Source organism: Pseudochaenichthys georgianus, chromosome 6 (genome assembly GCF_902827115.2).
Source record: "Pseudochaenichthys georgianus chromosome 6, fPseGeo1.2, whole genome shotgun sequence".
Taxonomy (NCBI): domain Eukaryota; kingdom Metazoa; phylum Chordata; class Actinopteri; order Perciformes; family Channichthyidae; genus Pseudochaenichthys; species Pseudochaenichthys georgianus.
Window position 1 is genome coordinate 16,971,581 of NC_047508.1, and position 19,845 is coordinate 16,991,425.

The 19,845-nt window shown below is 43.7% G+C and overlaps 1 protein-coding gene across 2 annotated transcripts in view; it reads left to right on the top strand.

The window, feature by feature from the left end:
* tspan9a (tetraspanin 9a) overlaps positions 1-19,480 on the top strand; it is a 251,899-nt gene extending 232,419 nt beyond the window's left edge. For both annotated transcript variants that reach the window (XM_034086087.2, XM_034086086.2), the window contains 4 exons: positions 6,111-6,212; positions 6,502-6,633; positions 7,979-8,062; positions 18,363-19,480. In XM_034086087.2, the coding sequence (XP_033941978.1) occupies positions 6,111-6,212; positions 6,502-6,633; positions 7,979-8,062; positions 18,363-18,434 (390 nt within the window). In that variant the 3' untranslated portion in view covers positions 18,435-19,480. The remainder of the gene's footprint in view (positions 1-6,110; positions 6,213-6,501; positions 6,634-7,978; positions 8,063-18,362) is intronic.
* Positions 19,481-19,845: the final 365 nt, after the last annotated feature.

Consider the following 19,845-nt stretch of genomic DNA (forward strand, 5'->3'; position numbering starts at 1 on the left):
TAAGATGGCGCCTGCCCATTAAGGGCTTTGTAGGCGAGAAGAAGAATTTTAAATTCTATCCTGTGTTCTATAGGGAGCCTGTGTAAGGCAGCCAGAACAGGAGTAATGTGGTTCCTTTTCCTAACTCTGGTTAGTACACGAGCTGCAGCATTTTGAATCAGCTGAAGCGACTTGACTGACTTCTTGGTACTCCCTGATAATAAGGAGTTACAATAATCCAGCCTTGAAGTAACAAATGCATGGACTAGTTTCTCTGCATCGTTTTGAGGCAAGATATGCCTGATTTTTGCAATGTTACGGAGATGGAAGTAGGCGGTCCTTTAAATTGATTTTATGTGGGCGTTAAAGGATAAATCCTGATCAAATATAACACCAAGATTCCTTACAGTCTCACTGGAGGCTAAATTAATGCCATCCATAGTTAGTATATCTTTAGATCATTTGTTTCGTAGATTCTTCGGGCCAAGTACAATAACTTCAGTTTTGGTCGTGTTTAACATCAAAAAATGTAAGGTCATCCACGTTTTTAAGTCCTTGAGGCAATCTTGAATTGTATTTAGATGATTAATTTCATCAGGCTTGATTGATAAATATAGTTGAGTATCATCCGCATAACAATGAAAGTTTACAGAATGATTCCTTATAATATTGCCTAACGGAAGCATATATAATGTGAACAAAGTAGGTCCGAGCACTGAGCCCTGTGGCACTCCATGGCTAACTTTGGTTTGCGTGGAAGATTCATCATTGACACGTACAAACTGAGAGCGTTCAGATAGATAGGACCTAAAGCAGTTGCCTGTATGCCAACTAAGTGCTCTAATCTTTGCAATAGGATATCATGGTCGATAGTATCAAATGCAGCACTGAGATCGAGCAAAACAAGAATAGAGACAAGTCCCTTGTCAGATGCTATTAGAATGTAATTTGTGACTTTAACCAGAGCTGTCTCTGTGCTATGATGTGTTCTAAAGCCAGACTGAAAATCTTCAAATAAATCATTGTTTTTTAAGTAATCACACAACTGTTTTGCGACCGCTTTCTCAAGAATTTTTGAGAGGAACGGAAGATTAGAAATAGGTCTATAGTTGGCTAAGACCTCTGGATCGAGGTTGTGCTTTTTAAGAAGCGGTTTTATCACTGCTACTTTGAATGATTGTGGACCATAGCCTGATAATAAAGACATATTCATAATATTTAATAAAGAAGTGCTAATTAATGGAAAAACGTCCTTCAACAGCTTAGTTGGAATTGGGTCTAACATGCACGTTGATGGTTTAGAAGAGAGAATCATTTAATTTAATTGTTCAAGGTTAATGGCTGAAAAGCATTCTAGTTTACTATCTAGTGTAATATTAGAATTTACGTTTCCGGGAGCTGTTGATAACTAGTCAAAGGCAAGAGGTCATTAATTTTGTTTCTAAGAGTAACAATTTTATCGTTAAAAAAGCACATAAAGTCATTACTACTGAGTGCTATGGGAATAGAAGGCTCAATCGAGCTGTGGCTCTCTGTCAGCCTGGCTACAGTGCTGAAAAGAAATCTTGCATTATTCTTATTCTCATCTATTAATGAAGAGTAGTAGGCTGCTCTCGCTTTACGCAGTGCTTTCTTATATTCATTGAGAGTAATATGCCAAATTAAACGAGATTCTTCAAGTTTAGTGGAACGCCATATCCTTTCAAGTTGTCTCGACTTTTGCTTTATTTTTGCGGGTTTCGGCATTATGCCATGGAGCTAATCTATGTTGTTTTATTTTCTTCTTTTTCAAAGGAACAACAGAGTCTAATTTTATTCGCAGCTCATCTGTAGCACTATCAACAACATGATCAATTTCGGGTGGTTTACATTTTGTATAAGTTTCCTCCCTTACATGCAGACATGCTATCGAGTTAAATATTGGTGGAATCTCTTCCTTAAATGTGGCTATAGCACTAACAGATAGGTTTCTGCTGCAAGAGCTTTTGACTAATGCTTTGTAGTCTCGTAATAGTACTTCAAAAGTTACTAAGAAATGGTCGGATAAAGCAGGATTATGCGGTTCGACTAATAATTGCTCAATTTCAATACCATAAGTCAGAACAACGTCGAGAGTGTGATTATAGCAGTGGGTTGGTTTATTTACACTCTGACAGAAACCAACAAAATCTAATATAGAGTTAAATGCAACAGTAAGACTATTTTTATCGTCGTCAACATGAATATTAAAGTCACCTACGATAATTACTTTATCTGTTTTAAGTACCAAAGTTGATAAAAACTCAGAGAATTCTGATAAGAATTCTGAATAAGGACCTGGTACACTGTATCAAATAAGATTGGCTGTAAAGTTTTCCAGGTCGGATGCGTAAGACTAAAAACGAGGCTTTCAAAGGAGTTATCATTTAATTTTGGTTTAGTATTGATAAGTAAACTTGAGTCAAAAATTGCTGCAACTCCACCTCCTCGGCCCGTGCCTCGGGCAATATGAGTATTGATATGGCTGGGTGGAGTGGCCTCATTTATGCCGACATATTCTTCATGTCTCAACCAAGTTTCAGTGAGACAGCATATATCAATATTATATTCTGATATTAAATCATTTATCAATATTGCTTTAGATGCTAGAGATCTTATGTTTAAGAGACCACATGTAATCTTCCTGTTTTGTTGCACTGTAGTAGTTGTTACATTTACTTTTATTAGGTTATTATGTATGACACCTCTATTAGGTTTTACCTTAAATTGTCCTTGGGCAGACACACACACCGCTAATATTGGGTATTTTATTGGGTTCGGGATTCCTATGGATGACTGCCTAGGAGAGAGCGCAGAGAAGCGTGTAAGGCTGGGACTCCGCCTACTGGTCTCAACTCCACTTTGTCATGGATTACGTCCACAAAGCCCTGACATGTTTGCCGAAATGAGATTTGCACCTTCCAAAGTATGATGAATGCCATCTCTTAATCAGACCAGGTTTTCCCCAGAAGGCTGTCCAATTATTTACGAAGCCCACATTGTTTGCTGGGCACCACCAAGACAACCAGCGCCGAAATTATGACATGCGGCTATACATGTCGTCATTGATCAGATTGGGGAGGGGACCAGAGAAGATTACGGTGTCCGACATTGTTTTAGCATAACTACACACCGACTCCACATTAAGTTTGGTGCATTCTGATTGGCGTAAACGAACATCATTACCACCGACCCGGGGTGGACTGGCCATTGGGAATAGTTTTCCCCGGTGGGCTGGTGCTGTGTGTGGGCCAGAGGCCCACAAAAAAAAAAAAAAAGTTTATAAAAAAATCCTACCGGCCCACATTTGTAAGTGTTCCAGCCCAGCCCAGTGGGGTGTGGCCAGGGTTGGGTTGTAACGGAATACATGTAACGGTGTTACGTAATCAGAATACAAAAATCAAGTAACTGTATTCAGCTCGCGTTACATTTGAAAAACGAGTAATCTGATTACAGTTACTTTCGTAAACCTGAAGTGAATACATTTTGGATTACTTATTGGAATTATTGGTGGAAAGATTTCCTCACAACATTTAATATTCATTACTAAAGGTACAGCCGAATCATCACAGCGCACAAAACCGCGCAGATGTACCAAAAAGGGGAGCGTTTGAAAAAAATGTGCGGGTCCGCTCAGTGAAACAATAACAACGTAACATGGAGGAACAAAAGTCTGCGTTTAAATCGTGTGTGTGTGTGTGTGTGTGTGTGTGTGTGTGTGTGTGTGTGTGTGTGTGTGTGTGTGTGTGTGTGTGTGTGTGTGTGTGTGTGTGTGTGTGTGTGTGTGTGTGTGTGTGTGTGTGTGTGTGTGTGTGTGTGTGTGTGTGTGTGTGTGTGTGGTTAAAACACATCAGCCACACCGCTTTTTAGCCTTTCTAATGATTCTGAAGGTAAACACAGTGAAGGTGGTGCGTGAAAGGCACTGCACGCTCCTCTTCTCAGAGGCTGAGTTAACCCTCCCGCTGCCTCCTGGTGCTGCAGAGATTTCATGAAGTGAAGGAGGTGTTCCTTCTATAAAACAGCTGTGGGCAGCAGATACTGTGAGAGTCACAGACATGAATACATAAATCAAGGCAGACTGGTGCACACACTCTCCTGTTTTGCCAATCCGGTGCTTAAACAAATATAGCTCTAAACCCCTGGCCGAAATGTCCTTAAAATGAAGTCCGAGTTCGACATTTTAATTAATGTCCTGCCAACACTGGCAGGACAGAAGGCGACACGCCCTTTCTAAGCCCTATCCTCACATCCCAAGCTGCATCCCCAAAAAGTTTATTATGTTGTTACAACAGGGTTCAGGTGGAGTGGCTGTACGGCTGTACCCGTAGGATAGAAAAGGGGGAAGTGACGTCTGACTCAGAGGTCGCGCGGCTGTGGAGAAGAACGTGTTGCCCACATTCTGTTACTGAGTTTAGGCTAATTAGCTAGCAGGTTTATTGTTTTGGGTGCAGTCACTTTTGCCTCCACTTGCTGTTAAAATAAATGTTGAAAGAAAAAGTAAATCTGTTTACAGTTCTGTTTTATATGGGTGTTGAAGAAGAAGAAGAAGAATTGGGAGGGATGAAACCCTCTTTAATGGTCACACATGCTGAGCACACAGCACACACAGTGAAATGTGTTCTCTGCTTTTAACCCATCCCAGTACCAGGAGTCTAGTACTAGGAGCAGTGGGCAGCTATTGCACAGCGCCCGCGGAGCAATGGGAGTGAGGGGGGAAGTTTGGTGCCTTGCTCAAGGGTACCACGGCAGGAGGTGAACTGGGACCTCTTCAAGTAGAAGTCCACACTCCAAATAGGTCTGGCAGCCCCTACTGACTGCCATAGATTTAGTCCCTAATGTTGCTCTCAAAGTACACCAGATTGATGCATTTAACTTCAACATTTAAAAAGATCTTCCCTGGGGAGCTTGCCCCCGGACCCCCCGAGAGGATGTGAGGTCCACCACCTGCCCACACCCCCTGTTAAATTGTCTCACCCACATTGAGGATGCTTCCCACGCCCATGTTTTATTCCATGTGTCAAGTCAGGCAAATTGGGTCCAGATGTTATTGCATCAATGATCTGTTAACATTAAAATCACTAAATATATGCTGTAACTATTTTGCTCTAGGCAACTCAAGGGCTCAGGTAATGTGATTACTATATGAATAATGGTCCAAAATAACATCAAATGCTTAGGTTTTTCTGTTAAGTAACATACTTTCGTCGCCGGCCGGCCGATACATGCCGCGCATTAAGTGGGCCTGTCTGTCAATTAATCCCCGGGCCACTTTTTCCCCCCAGTCCGCCCCTGCTACCGACGTGAATAAGCTTCTCTTATTATACCAGATTCTTAACCAGTCTGAGGCCTTAAGCTTCTACTATTAAAGCAAATGTGTTCTTTTTATTGCAATATAACTTCTGAAGATGTACAGCAATGTTCTGGCATCGCATGTAATTTTTCCAGTAGTAATTACCCAGTATCTGAAGAGACTCTCAATCTGTCCTGGCAGTTAGCAAATCCCCACGGGCGGAGCGAACTGCAGGGGAACTAAAGCTCTGATTTTGTATCTCATTAACACTTCCGATGAGATATTAATCTCCATCAGACATGGCACCACCCTGAGCATATTGTTGCTGTTCAGTCAAGAGGAAAATGATTTGCTGCTGAAGGGCATGTTAAAACAAAGTGTGTTTAGCGAAGCAACACATGACATGTCAGAACTAAAGTAGTTGTGCATAAGTCCGAGACACCTTAGCAGGGTTATTTTCAGATGACAAGAAAAACGTTACCTGTCACAGAGCTGCTGTCGTTTTCCACTAATTTCTTGGTATTAAGTGGTATTTTCTTTCTTCACATTTTAGTAACTGTCAAACCCTGCTATTGTACCTTTTTCATCGTGTTCATGAAGAACAAATCCACCATCAATCCTTGTAAAACACTTAAAAGCACTTTGCTACCATCGCTATTGTATACATCTGTGAGAAAGACATTTAACATGAAGGCGCTGTAACAAACACTCAAGCTGCTTCATCTTAGACTATAATAGATGCCATAGTTTGTTTAACACTTCTTCAAACAAACCCTTCAAACCATGGTCTCTAACTAAGGTTGATGTTTTTTTTATTTTGCAGGTGAGTGAGAACGCCAAGCAGGATCTGAAGGACGGTCTGGCTCTCTACAACTCAGAGAACAACATCGGCCTGCGAAATGCCTGGAACATCATCCAGGCAGAGGTAGGCAGACCACTCACCGTGCTTTACATATTAGAAACATTAGCATGAATGTTCAATCGTAACACTGATGGTAATACATAAATGCAAATATTCAAGCTAATGTATTTCCTGGCTTTAATGCAGCACCAAAGGTCCAAACTAGCTGTTGAAGTATGCGTCGCTCTATTATTGCAGTCCTCTTAAGCAATTGGAATAATTACAAAATGTGTGGCATTAAAGTTAGTTTGAAGTCCCCACGGACTGACAGCATTAACTAATTTCGTGTCCGATGTGTGTGTGGCATTCTCAGTGGAAGTGCTGCGGTGTGATAGCATACAGCGACTGGCACGAGGCCCTGAAGGAGAAGGTGGTTCCTGACCGCTGCTGCCAGGAGCATTACCAGAACTGTGGGCAAAACTCCACAAACATGTTCTGGAACAGGGTGAGTTACCATAAACTCTGATTAATAGTATTGCATAAAGGTTTTAGTGAACAGAATTCAGACATTTAAACCAAAAGAGATTCCGCTTTGTATCTTGAATAAATACAGAAATGTAACCAGGATCAACGCTGAATACTGTTTGAAAAATACACAGATTCATTCTTGGTCTTGATAAAACTATGATACTATTAAAGAACTCTTCTTGGGCAGATGGGCCCAACTGGTCGTGGGGCCCCTGAGGCAGAGCTTCTGTTTGATGTGACTGTAAACATTTATTGTCGTAAAGTCATTAAACAACTACAAAGAGACTCTTACTAACTGCAAAGAGATGAAAAAGGAGTACAGAGAGAAACAAAAGGACTACAAAGAGCTGAAAAATGGCCACAAAGAGATGCTTCATGACTACCAAAAGACAGAAAACGACATCAAAGACACTTGAAACAACCACAAATAAATGTGATACAACCATAAGGACTCACAAATGATTCTCAAAGAGACATAAAACAACCTAAAGTTAACAGTCCTTTTGTGCCCAATTGGTCTGGAAACCTTGTACATATCTCCGTTCAGGGGCCCATTCTGTCATAATCTGTCCATCCATTTGACAGAGATTATCAAAATCATAAACATTTTATAACACTGTGTATCTAAAGTAGAATTATACTTTTTGTCTTATTGCTTAATTCTACTCATCGGATTTGTTGCCATTATGTACAGGCCCTTTTTTCAGCTTCCTGCACATTGTTCACCAATCTCCCCCCATTACATGTCTAATCTCCCATTGGTTTGGCTTTTGGTTTGTTAGCAGGTCCAAAGTAGGGGATTAAAAAGTGTAATATAATTGCCAAAATGAGAACAGGCAGACATTGAGCTGCCCCACTGGGAAAGCACAGCACTAAGAGGCTGTGTGTAATCCTGCCCAGAGGAGACGGCCACACACTACACAGTTAAGACTCACATGCTGCCTCAGCACCCACACTCCAGAAAGGGCACCACTTTGCAGCTGATACCCAACATTAAGTCCTTCACCCCACCTCCCTGCTAGTGGGTGACCTGCGAATGAACCCAGGTCCGTATATTTTTTAAGTAAGTGCACATGTGCCCCATAAGCCTGCATATAAAAGTCATCCCTCATGGGTAATTCACCTGTTTTAACACCTCACATGGTAGTTCATTCATCCGAAGCTGTATCTCATATAGAGATACATTTTATGTGAAAAAAATGGTCATAGGTGGTTGGGTTTTTTTAGGTGACCAAACATGCTGCATCTGAAGTATGATTCCTCTGTCACACAGGAAATTCATATCTATTGAGTGTTTTTTAACAAGATTTATTCCATTTCAGGGCTGTTTCGAGAAAGTGGAGGAATGGCTGGATGATAACAAGCACATGCTGGGAACCATAGGCATGGTCATCTTGGTCGTGCAGGTAGTTATTTTCTCCTCCATTTTGTTTAGCTTCACTTCCATTTATTTATATATCTGGTTGTATGTGTTTGTCTCTATCTGTGTGGTAATCACATGTCTGAAAAAAAAGAGAACATTGTGCATCCAGTGAACTTTTTTGCCACCATCTGCCTTTGAGAGTTATGAGGTCTTTGCTCAGGGTGCATGCTGGGCACCCATACTGTCTTCTGCATTCTGGTCTTGTCTGAGAGAATCAAAGCTACCTGGCTTTGTGCCATGCAGGCTGGAGCAACCATTCGAAGATAGGACATAGATACTGAATATGGAGGACCAGGTATAGAGTCACAGATTAAAGGCATAGTAGGGAAGAGTGATAGATATTCCTTCTAAGATATCACTTCTCTTTTTGTCCTAAAACCAGTTTTATATCCTGAACGGTGAGCTTTTCACTGCCTTTGCAGTTCATTCTCCACTTACTTGGAGATTTTGTCCTAAAAGTGTCTGCAAAGTGAACAAAGCAAAGTCTACTTTCCCCTTGCGTATGCAAATATGTGACTCCTGGAGTGTTTTGCACTTTGTGCTTTTTTGGTCCAGACTGGCAAAGTAACTGTACAGACATTAGCTAGATCAAATGTGACAACTCTGTGTGTAAAGAAAGTGTGTGTGCACAGTTTGTGTCACAACTTAGACTCTGACTGATTTCAGAACACATCAGGAACTCCAGTGTCTGTAATATTCCTCCAGTCTCTCTCCTTCTCTTGTGTGTCTGTGATTTTATGAAATGGAGAAATAAAGCCCCGGGAGAGTCGTGAAGTTTGAGTTGAAGTTGAAACATCTTTTTGTCTTGGGTTCGGGTCCGGACACAGCCACCTGGAGGCTGTCTGTCTATATGACTAGCAGGGTAATGCAAACCTGGATGTTCTCCAACCCCACAATAGATGGATGCATTGATGGGCGTACGGGTCTTTTCTTTAGTTTGCGGCGCCTTAAGTGTAAATGTCTTCACATCCTTTCTAACAGAAGCCATCTGTTTTACACTTATTCCCCAGGTGCATGTAATCTTTTATTGCATCTACCTTACATTGTTGGCTATATTTTGCCTTATATTTTTTAGATTTCACACATTCAGCTCCATCTCATACAAACAGAAGCTCTCTTGTTTGTGGGACTTCAACCTGCTGTCCTTGCAACCTTTAAAGCAACACGCCAAAATGTAATTTAATGCTCACTTGTCAACTGTTCATTCGAATGCAGTAAGTTTTACCACATTTCCAGGAAATCTGCTCTGCCTTTTAATTATTGCCAAAGATGATGAAGGTGATACAAATCAAGTGTCTCCCTTAAGGGGACCTATCATGCAAAATGCACTTTTTGATGTCTTTTATACATAAAGATGTGTCCCCGGTGTATTAGGGAACTCACACAGCGTCAGAAAATAAAACCCTCTCTCTTTTCCTCCGTACCCAAATAAAAACGGGGCTACAACAGAGCTGATCCAGATTTTCGTCCGATATGACGTAATATCGTAAATGTAGGCAGGCTTTACACCCACGGCAATTCTTTCTTTTTTTAAAAGCTTTATACCCAAAATCAGCACTTTTGAAACAGGAAGTGAAATAGAGGAATATGAGGCATGGCTATAATGGGTGATCTGTTTGGTATTTTGAGCAAAACACTTCATAGACATGTTTTTTATATATCTGAGACCTATGCTATTGCCTAAAAATTGCATGATAGGTGCACTTTAAGTCAATATTGCCCTTGCCCTTAGCTCAAGGGTTTAATTAAGAGCACTGCATAAAGCCTATCATGTTGTCTCCTTGCCTAAGTGTTTAGCCTCAGGCTTTCACAGTAGTTATTGTCATATGTACTTCTCTTACCATGGATACAATTCACTCACATCATCATCCTTTACTCTGACTTGACAGCGTTATGTCACTGATGCTAGCTTAAACAATATGGACAGCAAATATAAAACAAAAAAGTGAAATTGGATAGAAAATATAATATGTAGCAATAGGCGAAAACGTAGTAAAAAGTAAGTTTTGTAATGTCATCATAAGGAGTTTCTTTATGATCTTTGAGGCATCCTTAGATGAATCTTTATCCTAAGTGGTTTTATGCACACATGTTTTCATCTGCTTGAGTGACGCTTAAGTCTCATGCTTTGTGTAGACATGATTTATTTGTTCAGTCTGCTTCCATTTGTCCTTTTCGTATTTCAGCATTACTGTTTCAGCATTAGCCAAGCTCACAAACTTTATTTAAAAACATTGGGTGGGCTGAACTTTAAATTAATGTTATTGCCATGATTCATCCCCTGCACTTTGCCTTTCCTTTCTCATGTAATGCTTTCAAGATGTGCTCCTGCTTTACTTTCCCTGCCCTCACACTTGAGTTTGCTAATCCTTGAATCGGTGATTCATTCAGAACAAGATGTCCTCGATGTAAAATGTGTGTTAAGTTTTGTGATAATCCTCACAATTATTCCTTATTATGGTTCTTGAGCTTCTGTTCAAGTACATGCCCGCAAAATGTCACATTATGCACAGTGTATCAGCAAACTTCAGCCCTCTATTCATTCATGTGAAGTTCACACTTTTCTCTCCTGCTCACACACTCACCGACTTTCTTCTTTCTGTATGACACTTTCTCTTCCATGTCTATTCATTATTCTGCAAACACACTAACACACAAACACACACACACACACACACATATTCGCACATACAGAACAGTGGCAAATATTTGCTTTCGTCTTCACGCAGAATTTAATCCCACAGCGCCGACTATGCTGACATTAATTTGAATGATGCCTTATCCTCTCTGTACACACACACACACACACACACACACACCCTCTCCTCACACTGAGACCGGTGAGACGTGGGAGAGCCAAAGAGCAGACCTTTAGCTGTCAGATTTGCAGCCCCGAAGACAAGTTGGAGGACATGATGGAGATGAACATCATAAAAAGCTAATGCCCATGTCTGCAATGTTACATAATAGCCTGAGGCAAGGAGACCTGGCTCATGAATGATTTAGCCCAGCAGGATATATGACAGACTTTGGTAAAAGCCTATATCTTTAACTTCATCCACAATGATTGCAGAAATCTTTACGGTAGTTAAATATTCTTAAGCAGAGGCTGCTGATGGAGGTTTTGAAGAGTCCTGCAGGAGCGAATGTCATGCTGTCTCACTCAGACTGAATGAAGCAGACAGCAAAATCCCCTCAGTGGATGTCAGAGCTGCACAGATGAGCCACATGTAAATAATTGGGTTTGTTTTTCATTGGTCCAAACTCCCTCTAAGCTGGATGTTTACCTCATACGGCCCTTCATGTTTGATTGGCAGCGGCTTAAGGTAGCATTTCCTATGAAGCAGCCCTATGAATTAGGCTTTGACTGAAACTAAAGGAGGAGAATCGGCAGCTCTCCCAGGCTAATCACATCCCGCAGGAATCCCCAGTGCATTCTGTTTGCAGAAAGTCCACGTTGCGTTTTTAGCAAAGACTATGCACAGTACTCTGCCGTTTCCCTGCCATCACAACTTTGCCAGATAATGGTTTTAGGATCAGCCCCACCGTGTTTGATGTAGAAGTATCAGGGGTAATGGAAACTTCAAAGAGATGGCAGGCTACTTTGATTCAGTGGCATCTCAATTTACTTCATTGACTTAATGCTTGTGCACGCTTTACATTTTCTCCATCACAAAGATTCCAGAGCTATCGTTGGAAGGGGGGAAAAAAGAGAGTGAACGAAACATGTGCCCGTGCTCCACTACAGGATTTATAGTGCGGCCAACGGCAACAACATCAAAAAGAGCACACAGAGACACATATATACACGTATATATATACTAGGGATGTAACGATATACCGAATATTGCGGTATCGCGGTAAATAAACGTCCCAATACCGTCGTGAGACTGACAAAATCTACCGCGATTTTCTTTTAAAACAAATTTTTTTTTTAAACACTTTTTTTTTGTTTTAAACCTTTATTTAACCAGGTGGTCCCATTGAGATCATCGATCTCTTTTTCAAGAGAGACCTGTCCAACATGGCAGCAAGTAGGTTACAACATGAACATAAAACTATAGGTTACTTACGTAACCCCAGTTCTCAGAGTAACACTCCGTTCGATGTCTCACTATGGGATGCGCTTCATCGCGGAGCAAACGGAAGCATTAATCTCATTACGCCAATCCTGATTGGCTGGTGATCTTGACGTCAACGTCAGGGGAAATCACCCCCTATAAGTAGCTTGCGCTACGTCGCATGCTTCATTCAAAATAAGCACCTCTTCTCGCTTCACCATAGCAAGGAGGGCCGTCTGATGAGACATCTCACTACATGTTACTCTGAGGCCTGGGGTTACGTAAGTAACTTATAGTTCTCATTCATAACACTCCGTTTGATGTCTCACTATGGGATATTGTAGCTCCCGTATTGCCAGACGAGCTTATCTCGAAATTCACCAAACCAACCAGAACTTAACAGGTAGAGCTCTGACTCAACAAGGTGCCCAGCACTGCTCGGGCCACACTAGGAGCGGAGACGTCTAGCCTGTAAAAGCGGACAAAAGTGAGCGGCGAGGACCAGCTCGCCGCTGCACAAATGTCTTGGATGGAAACACCCTTGAACAAAGCCCAGGATGTAGCCAGACCACGAGTCGAATGAGCCCGCAGACCCGAAGGTGCCTGCAAACCCTGACTCGTATAGGCCAAAGCAATTGCCTCCACAATCCAGTGGGAGAGCCGTTGCTTAGTAACGGGCTTGCCCTTCTGAGGGTTAGCCCAGGACAGAAAGAGTTAGTCATTATGATGAAACTCTTTTGATCTGTCCATATAGGTGCGTAAAGCACAAACTGGACACAGCAAATCCGGCTGCTGTTCCCCACTGCCAAGTCCCATCCAGTGACCTGGAAACAGGGAGGAGCCTGCGAGCCCCTTTCATAAAACGGCAGACCAAAGGATGTTGGCTAGCCGTCTTTCCCTCAAAGCCCAAATGGCATGCAGCAATAGCAGCCAGGTACACTTTGATCGTAGAGAAAGCTCTGTGTTTATCAATCAAGTCCTGTAGAAATGATAAAATCACCCCGACAGGACATTGAAAAGAGATGTGCCCTTTTTGAAGACACTCCGCGTCCACGCCTAACGGAGCGTTTAAATCGCGCATTGAAAAGAACAGCTGACATTGAGCATTTTCTTTTGATGCGAACAGATCTACCGCGGCTCTGCCGCAACGCACCCACAGCTGACTCACAAACTTTGGATGTAGAGTCCAGTCTGCATATAGTGGTGTACCTCTGGACAGTAGATCTGCCCCGAGGTTCATCACTCCTGGTACGTGTGTCGCTCTCAGAGAGAGGAGACGTCTGCCGCTCCATAAGATCAGTTTGCGTGCCAGCATGTGTAACTGGAGAGAACGCAAACCCCCTTGGCGGTTTATATACGATATTGTGGTCGTGTTGTCTGTCCTCACGAGGACATGGTGTCCTCTGAGAAAAGGCAGAAAGCATTTTAGGGTGAGGAACACCGCTAAAAGCTTCAGGTAATTGATGTGTGCCCGCTGGAGGTCTCTGCTCCAGAGACCCCTCACCGGACGACCTTCGTAAATACCTCCCCAGCCTGTCAGACATGCGTCCGTGGTGACCACCTTCTGTGAAAGGACAGCACCCATAGGCACGCCCGGTACTAGAAAAGTCGGGTGCAGCCAGTGACGCAGTTTCACAGTAACCATTACTCTCCGCGCACCATGACGCGCTGGGTTTAGTTTTAAAGCGGCTACCCAGCGCTGAAACTCCCTCATGTGTAAGCGTCCCAGTCGTACGACCAGGATGGCTGACGCCATGAGCCCCAGTAACCGCAGGCATGATCTGAAGAGAACATGTTTGCGCAGCTGGAAATGAGCGAGACAAGCTCTGAAAGCTTTCACTCTTTCCACTGACAGGCGGGCTGTAAAGGGCACCGAGTTCAGGTGTAAACCCAGGAAGAGTGCAGTCTGTGCTGGGCACAACATGCTCTTCTCTGTGTTTATCATGAAACCCAGGTTCAGCAGGTGCTTTACGAGGACATTTGTCTGCGTAACAGCCTCCTGCTCCGACTGTGCGAGAAGCAGCCAGTCGTCTAGGTAGGTCGCCAGGCAAATACCCTGTTGTCTTAACGGGGCTATCGCGGCTTCCGTACATCGTACAAACACTCTTGGACTGAGAGACAGACCGAAGGGAAGTACTCTGTATTCGTAACAGATCCCGTGAAATGCGAACCTCAGATATTTCCTGTGTGGGTAATATACTGGGATGTGAAAATACGCATCTTTCAGGTCGACTGATGTAAACCAGTCGTCTTGTCGCACGAGACGCAGCAGAGATGTGTGAGTGAGCATTCTGAATTTGTATCTTTTTAGATATGTGTTCAGAACCCTCAAATCTAGTATTGGCCGAATCCCATTCCCTCCCCGTTTGAGAACGAGGAAATACTTGCAATAAAAGCCGCTCTGACTCTGCTCGGCGGGTACAATAGATATAGCCCTCTTTTCTAGAAGTGAGAGGATCTCTCTCTCTAGAATATTGGCTGACTCTCCTCGGGCTTGTGAATACAGAATGCCCGAGAAGCGATGGGGGGTGACAGCGAATTGGAGTCTGTAGCCCCGTGTTACTGTCTTGAAAACCCAAGCAGATATTGTGAGCATCTTCCACTGTATGCTCCTTAGAGCCAGCGGAGATGTCTTACCCTCTGAGTCTCTATTTTTGTGTTATGGGACCCTCTAGTGTCTGAACACGGTGGTACCCCATTTCGACAATCCCCACCGACACTGCGCATGCGCGTGACGGTGGTGCCTTCACAACCCCAGCCGGCACTGCGCGTGACGGTGGTGCCTTCACAGACCCGTCTATTATCCGCCTTTTGAGAGAGGCCGTAGCTGCTCTCAGAAGGGGAACAGTTGAAGGACTGTTTATTGTTTTTATTGTTTTTCTTTTCATTTTTTTGAGCTACGCCCTTGGCCTGAAGCCTGGATGCGTCAGCGGCAAATGGTTTATGTGAGAAACAACAACAATATTGTGACATGTGTTTTTGCGGACTTGAGGATGGTGTTCAGTAGGGGTGTAACGGTTCACAAACATTTCGGTTCGGTATGTACCTCGGTTTTTAGGTCACGGTTCGGTTCGGTACGTTTTCGGTACAGCAGAAAAAATTATCACAAAACATAACATATTTTTTTTTAATTATTATTAAACTGTGAATAATGTATTCACTCAAATAAATACAAAATAAAATAAACATTAAGGTGCAGCTTTTCGATGAACTGAAATAATCTGTGTATTTGAACTGTACTGTACTAGTACCTAAGCAGCCAGTTTGACATTATGACTTGCTTGTCATTGTATTTTCATGCTTTTGAGGAGTTGGGTTTGCACTTCAGTCATTTGGTACCGGTGATATTCACGTTCGGGTGATGCCTTTTCAAATGAGTGTGCAAGTTTGATGTATTGCCAGCCGCGCAACCAATTTCCGACAAACAGCTTTGGTTCGGTCCACCTGTCTTTGTCCGTCATCCTTGTACATAACTGCGAAACCAAAATGTTCCCAAACCGGAGACTTCAATGATGCTGGAGGATTTTCGAGCTCAACTTTATCTGCGTTCGCCATTTCGACAGTTCCTCAAATTACTGACTACATTTGAACGCATCCCTCTGACCAGCTCGTCCAATGAAATGACTTGCTCGCTCTATGACGCGTTGAACACAATGGGAGCAAATTACTCTGAATGCTGCGACGCAGCACCTGAGATTACTTCCAAGAAGTTGTTCACGTTCTCAATTTTTTACGTTTAACGTTATATTCGTTCGGTACACTTCGCTGGCAGCGTGGGGTTCCTGCTTGGTGACGGGACCAGCCTCGGTAGGAGGTGGGCTGCCACCAGCGGTTCCATAGGCGGTATGTGGAGCAGGCCGAGCCTCTCCATACTGTCACAGTCTAGGGAGGAGGCACCCTGGATTGGGGCCTTGTTGCTAAAGGGCCGGTCTCTCCACGAGACCGACACCTCATCCAACATCTCCGGGAAGACCGGAAGGAGTTGCCTCTTTGTCCTCGTTGCTTGGGGAAAATGTGCGGGACCTGGAGGTCTCCTTGGCCATTTCGGGCCACGGGATGTCTAGTCTGGACGCGGCACGCTGACACACGGCCTGCAGGTCCATGCTCAGACAGGGCGAAGCTGGTGTGCTATCGCCCGGGAGAGCAGCCATCGCTCCCGGCTTTGCAGCCTGAGCCGATGACATGAAGATATCATCTTCTTGCTCATCCGAATCAGACAGGAGGAACTCAGAGGCACCCTCTTCGTCCTCCATATAATCCAATTCCAGGACATCCTCCGCGGGCGAAACCATGGTGAGGTCCAGCCGGGAGCCCCAGCTTGGTAAAGCGTGGGGCTCCGTTCTCGCGTCTCTTGCCGCCACCGGGTCCCAGCCTGACACGGCGCGGGACTCCGGTTCCGCAGCTGCCGCTGTTGATGAGCCCCAGACCGACACAGTGCGGGGCTCAATCTCTGTGGCGGACGCCCCCGCGTCTTGATTGCCAGCCGGCAAATCAACGTACATGAGGGAGTCCTATCCCGACAAGCTAGCTTGGTGTGCTAACCGTCGGCGGAGGCTCTTTACGGTGAAGCAGATGCCCGCACGAGCCGGGGTTGTCAATAGCCTCCTGGGCATGTTCCAGCCCGAGGCAGGACGAGCAGACCTGGTGTGAGTCTTTGCCTGATATTTTCAACCCGCAGCCGCAGAGCCGAGCCTCCGAGTTCCTGACTCCTCTGGTGTGAGGGAGAGAGCCGTCCATCTTGTTCGCCGCGTGGCGTGGAGAGTCTGTGGACTGTTAAGCTACCATCGAGATGTGCTCTGAAGCGAGAAGAGGTGTTTGAGTGACGCATGCTACTTATAGCGGGTGGATTCCCTGACGCTGACGTCAAGATCACCAGCCAATCAGGATTGGCGTAATGAGATTGATGCTTCTGTTTGCTCCGCGATGAGGCGCATCCCATAGTGAGACATCGAACGGAGTGTTATGAATGAGAACAACAGAACACAAAAGGACATCGTATTTACAGGGCTACATTTACACACCTACAGACATTGACAAGTACCAACAGTATATTTATATCTCGCCCTGCCAATAAGCCTCAACTTCTTGGCAAAAACGGTATTGTTTTTGAAGTGGTGGAGAGACAATGCACAGTTTGACCCACTGCTGTCACCCATGGCCAAAGCATATCTCTCCGTCCCACTGAGGTGGCGTTAGACTTTTTCGCTGTCCGTCATTTTGACAGACAGGATCGTAAAATGTCCGTCATAATCTCTTATTACCCGTCGGGTCTGAACAGTTCACGAGAGAGCACGCTCGTGAACTGTCAACGGGGGGGGGGCGGTGTTATGGCGTGTGTGCATGCACCTCGCGGGAGTGCACACAGCGTAAAGCAAAACCTCCCAGACATGTGTTGATCTGTACGGCAAAGTACGGTTTGGAAACTATATCATTTCCTTTTGGAGGGCATGCATAACACGGCATAACACCAGAGCCTCGCTGCGGGGAAACGTTGGCGCTGTTCTGAGTTTGTTCTAATCTGTCAAAATGACAGACTGCTTTCAGATTTTTCCATCATTGTTAAATAAAATATTCAGTTAACGCGACCACTGCTGTCCCAGCAACATCAGTACCAAGCGAGAGAGTTTTTTCCAGTGCAGGGGATATTGTAAATGCACAAACATCCCAGCTTATAAATACCTGGAAATATGGACATTCTCATATTCCTAAAAACCTGTCTGATGATGCTGAGTGAGTGACTAGTGAGTTTGAGCTGAGTTACTTGAAAAACTTAAAACATTTTTATTTTATTGCAGGGTCTGATTATTAAATGTCCTTGTTTATTTGTGAGATGCAGTGGCACAAAGAAAATGCCTACTTTGTTTGGTAGTACTAGTAGGTACAAACACACTGGTTTTCTTGTTCCAGTCTGTTACTGTCACTTTGTTTTTGACACTTTAAAATACTGATATCCTACTAAAATGCTGTACAAATCAGATTTATTATTTAATTAAGAAACATTTTCCGAGTAAAAAAATGTTTTATTGAAAAAAAAAAAAATTATTATTCAATATCACGATAAATACCGTACCGTGGACTTGTTATTGCGATATTATCGTACCGTGAGTTTTTTGTATCGTTACATCCCTAATATATACACACATATATATATATATATATTTATTTATATGTATGTATACATGCAGACACAAATTCAATATCTTCTTCTCGTCTCCTCCACAGCTCCTGGGCATGGCGTTCTCCATGACGCTGTTCCACCACATCCACAGAACGGGGAAGAAGTACGATGCTTAGCCTTCGGGGAAGGCACCCAATGGAGAGGAGCCCCACTGCCTGGTGGGATAAGACTCTGAATTAAACACCCCTGCCCCCCTCACTTTACAACCTCTTTAGAGCATTCTTTGCCCCCCCCCCCTTACCAGACCTTCTGTACAGATTCCAGCTGTGTCCCCTCTACATTCTCCTCACCATCCATTTTGCCAAAGAGTAACACAACTGGAGGAGAAGGGACACCTACGTTTGGCAAGGAAGAGAATCCCATTGGTTGTCACTCCTCTTGAGTACTTTTCATTTCTTTTTTTTGCTTGGACTAACATTTTGCTGGAAGGAAGGATGGACTTTGAGACAATGAAGACTTTACTAATGCCCTAACGCCCTGTGGCAAAGACAACATATGAAACTGATGATACCCTCTGCCTCTTGTGGAGTTTCCTCGTGTTGATAAAAGTCAAGCCCCGTTTTCACTTGTAAATGAGAAAAAGTTCCAACATGGCATGCTAGTTTTCTACTTTACTGATTTAAATGAGTTGTCAAAATGTCTTCTTTTTTTTGTATGTCATGGATTCTCCTGTGGAAGTGTTGAACAGATCAGTGCAATCAGCACAGATGTGTGTGTGGGGTTCGGTTTGACGTGACGCTGCTGTGGAGGGGCACAGACGTATGGGGACGATGTTTAATGTTATCCATTATTCATATTTTTTTAATTCGGCTATAGAGAGTTTGGGTAAATGGAGCTTGATTGAAGAAAGTCATGTGTAAGCGTGAGAAATTCTCAGTGGGTTATTTATGCACCAACTTCTACAGTATACCCTGAATAATACATTGTAATGCACTCATTTTCCTACGAACACACACTTTACGCTGCCACACAGTGAAAGTAGTCCCATTTCCTATGAGTCGATACAAATGGTGTAAAATGACTGTTTATTAGGGCTCCACCGGGACTGTCAAGTGTATAGATCTGGTTGATGTAGTTTCCCCTTGGAGAAAACACACTGGGGTGGGTGTGTGTGTGTGTGTGTGTGTGTGTGTGTGTGTGTGTGTGTGTGTGTGTGTGTGTGTGTGTGTGTGTGTGTGTGTGTGTGTGTGTGTGTGTGTGTGTGTGTGTGTGTGTGTGTGTGTGTGTGTGTGTGTGTGTGTGTGTGTGTGTGTGTGTGTGTGTGTGTGTGTACACGCGCGTGCGTGCGTGCGTGCGTGCGACTAGGAACGAGCTTTATCACATTGTTCAAGTTGCAGAGGAAAAAAAAAAACGGCACATAGAAACACACAGCAAATCAAGGGCACGAGGGGCAAAAGTGTAGCAGACATGTTGTCTCCCTGCTACCATCAATTGTGTTAGCGCCGGCGGCTAGAGACCCTCTCTCCTATATTTTTTTGCGATTTCATCCATTTGCTCTGCCCTGCTCACTCTCCCTCTCTCTTTGGC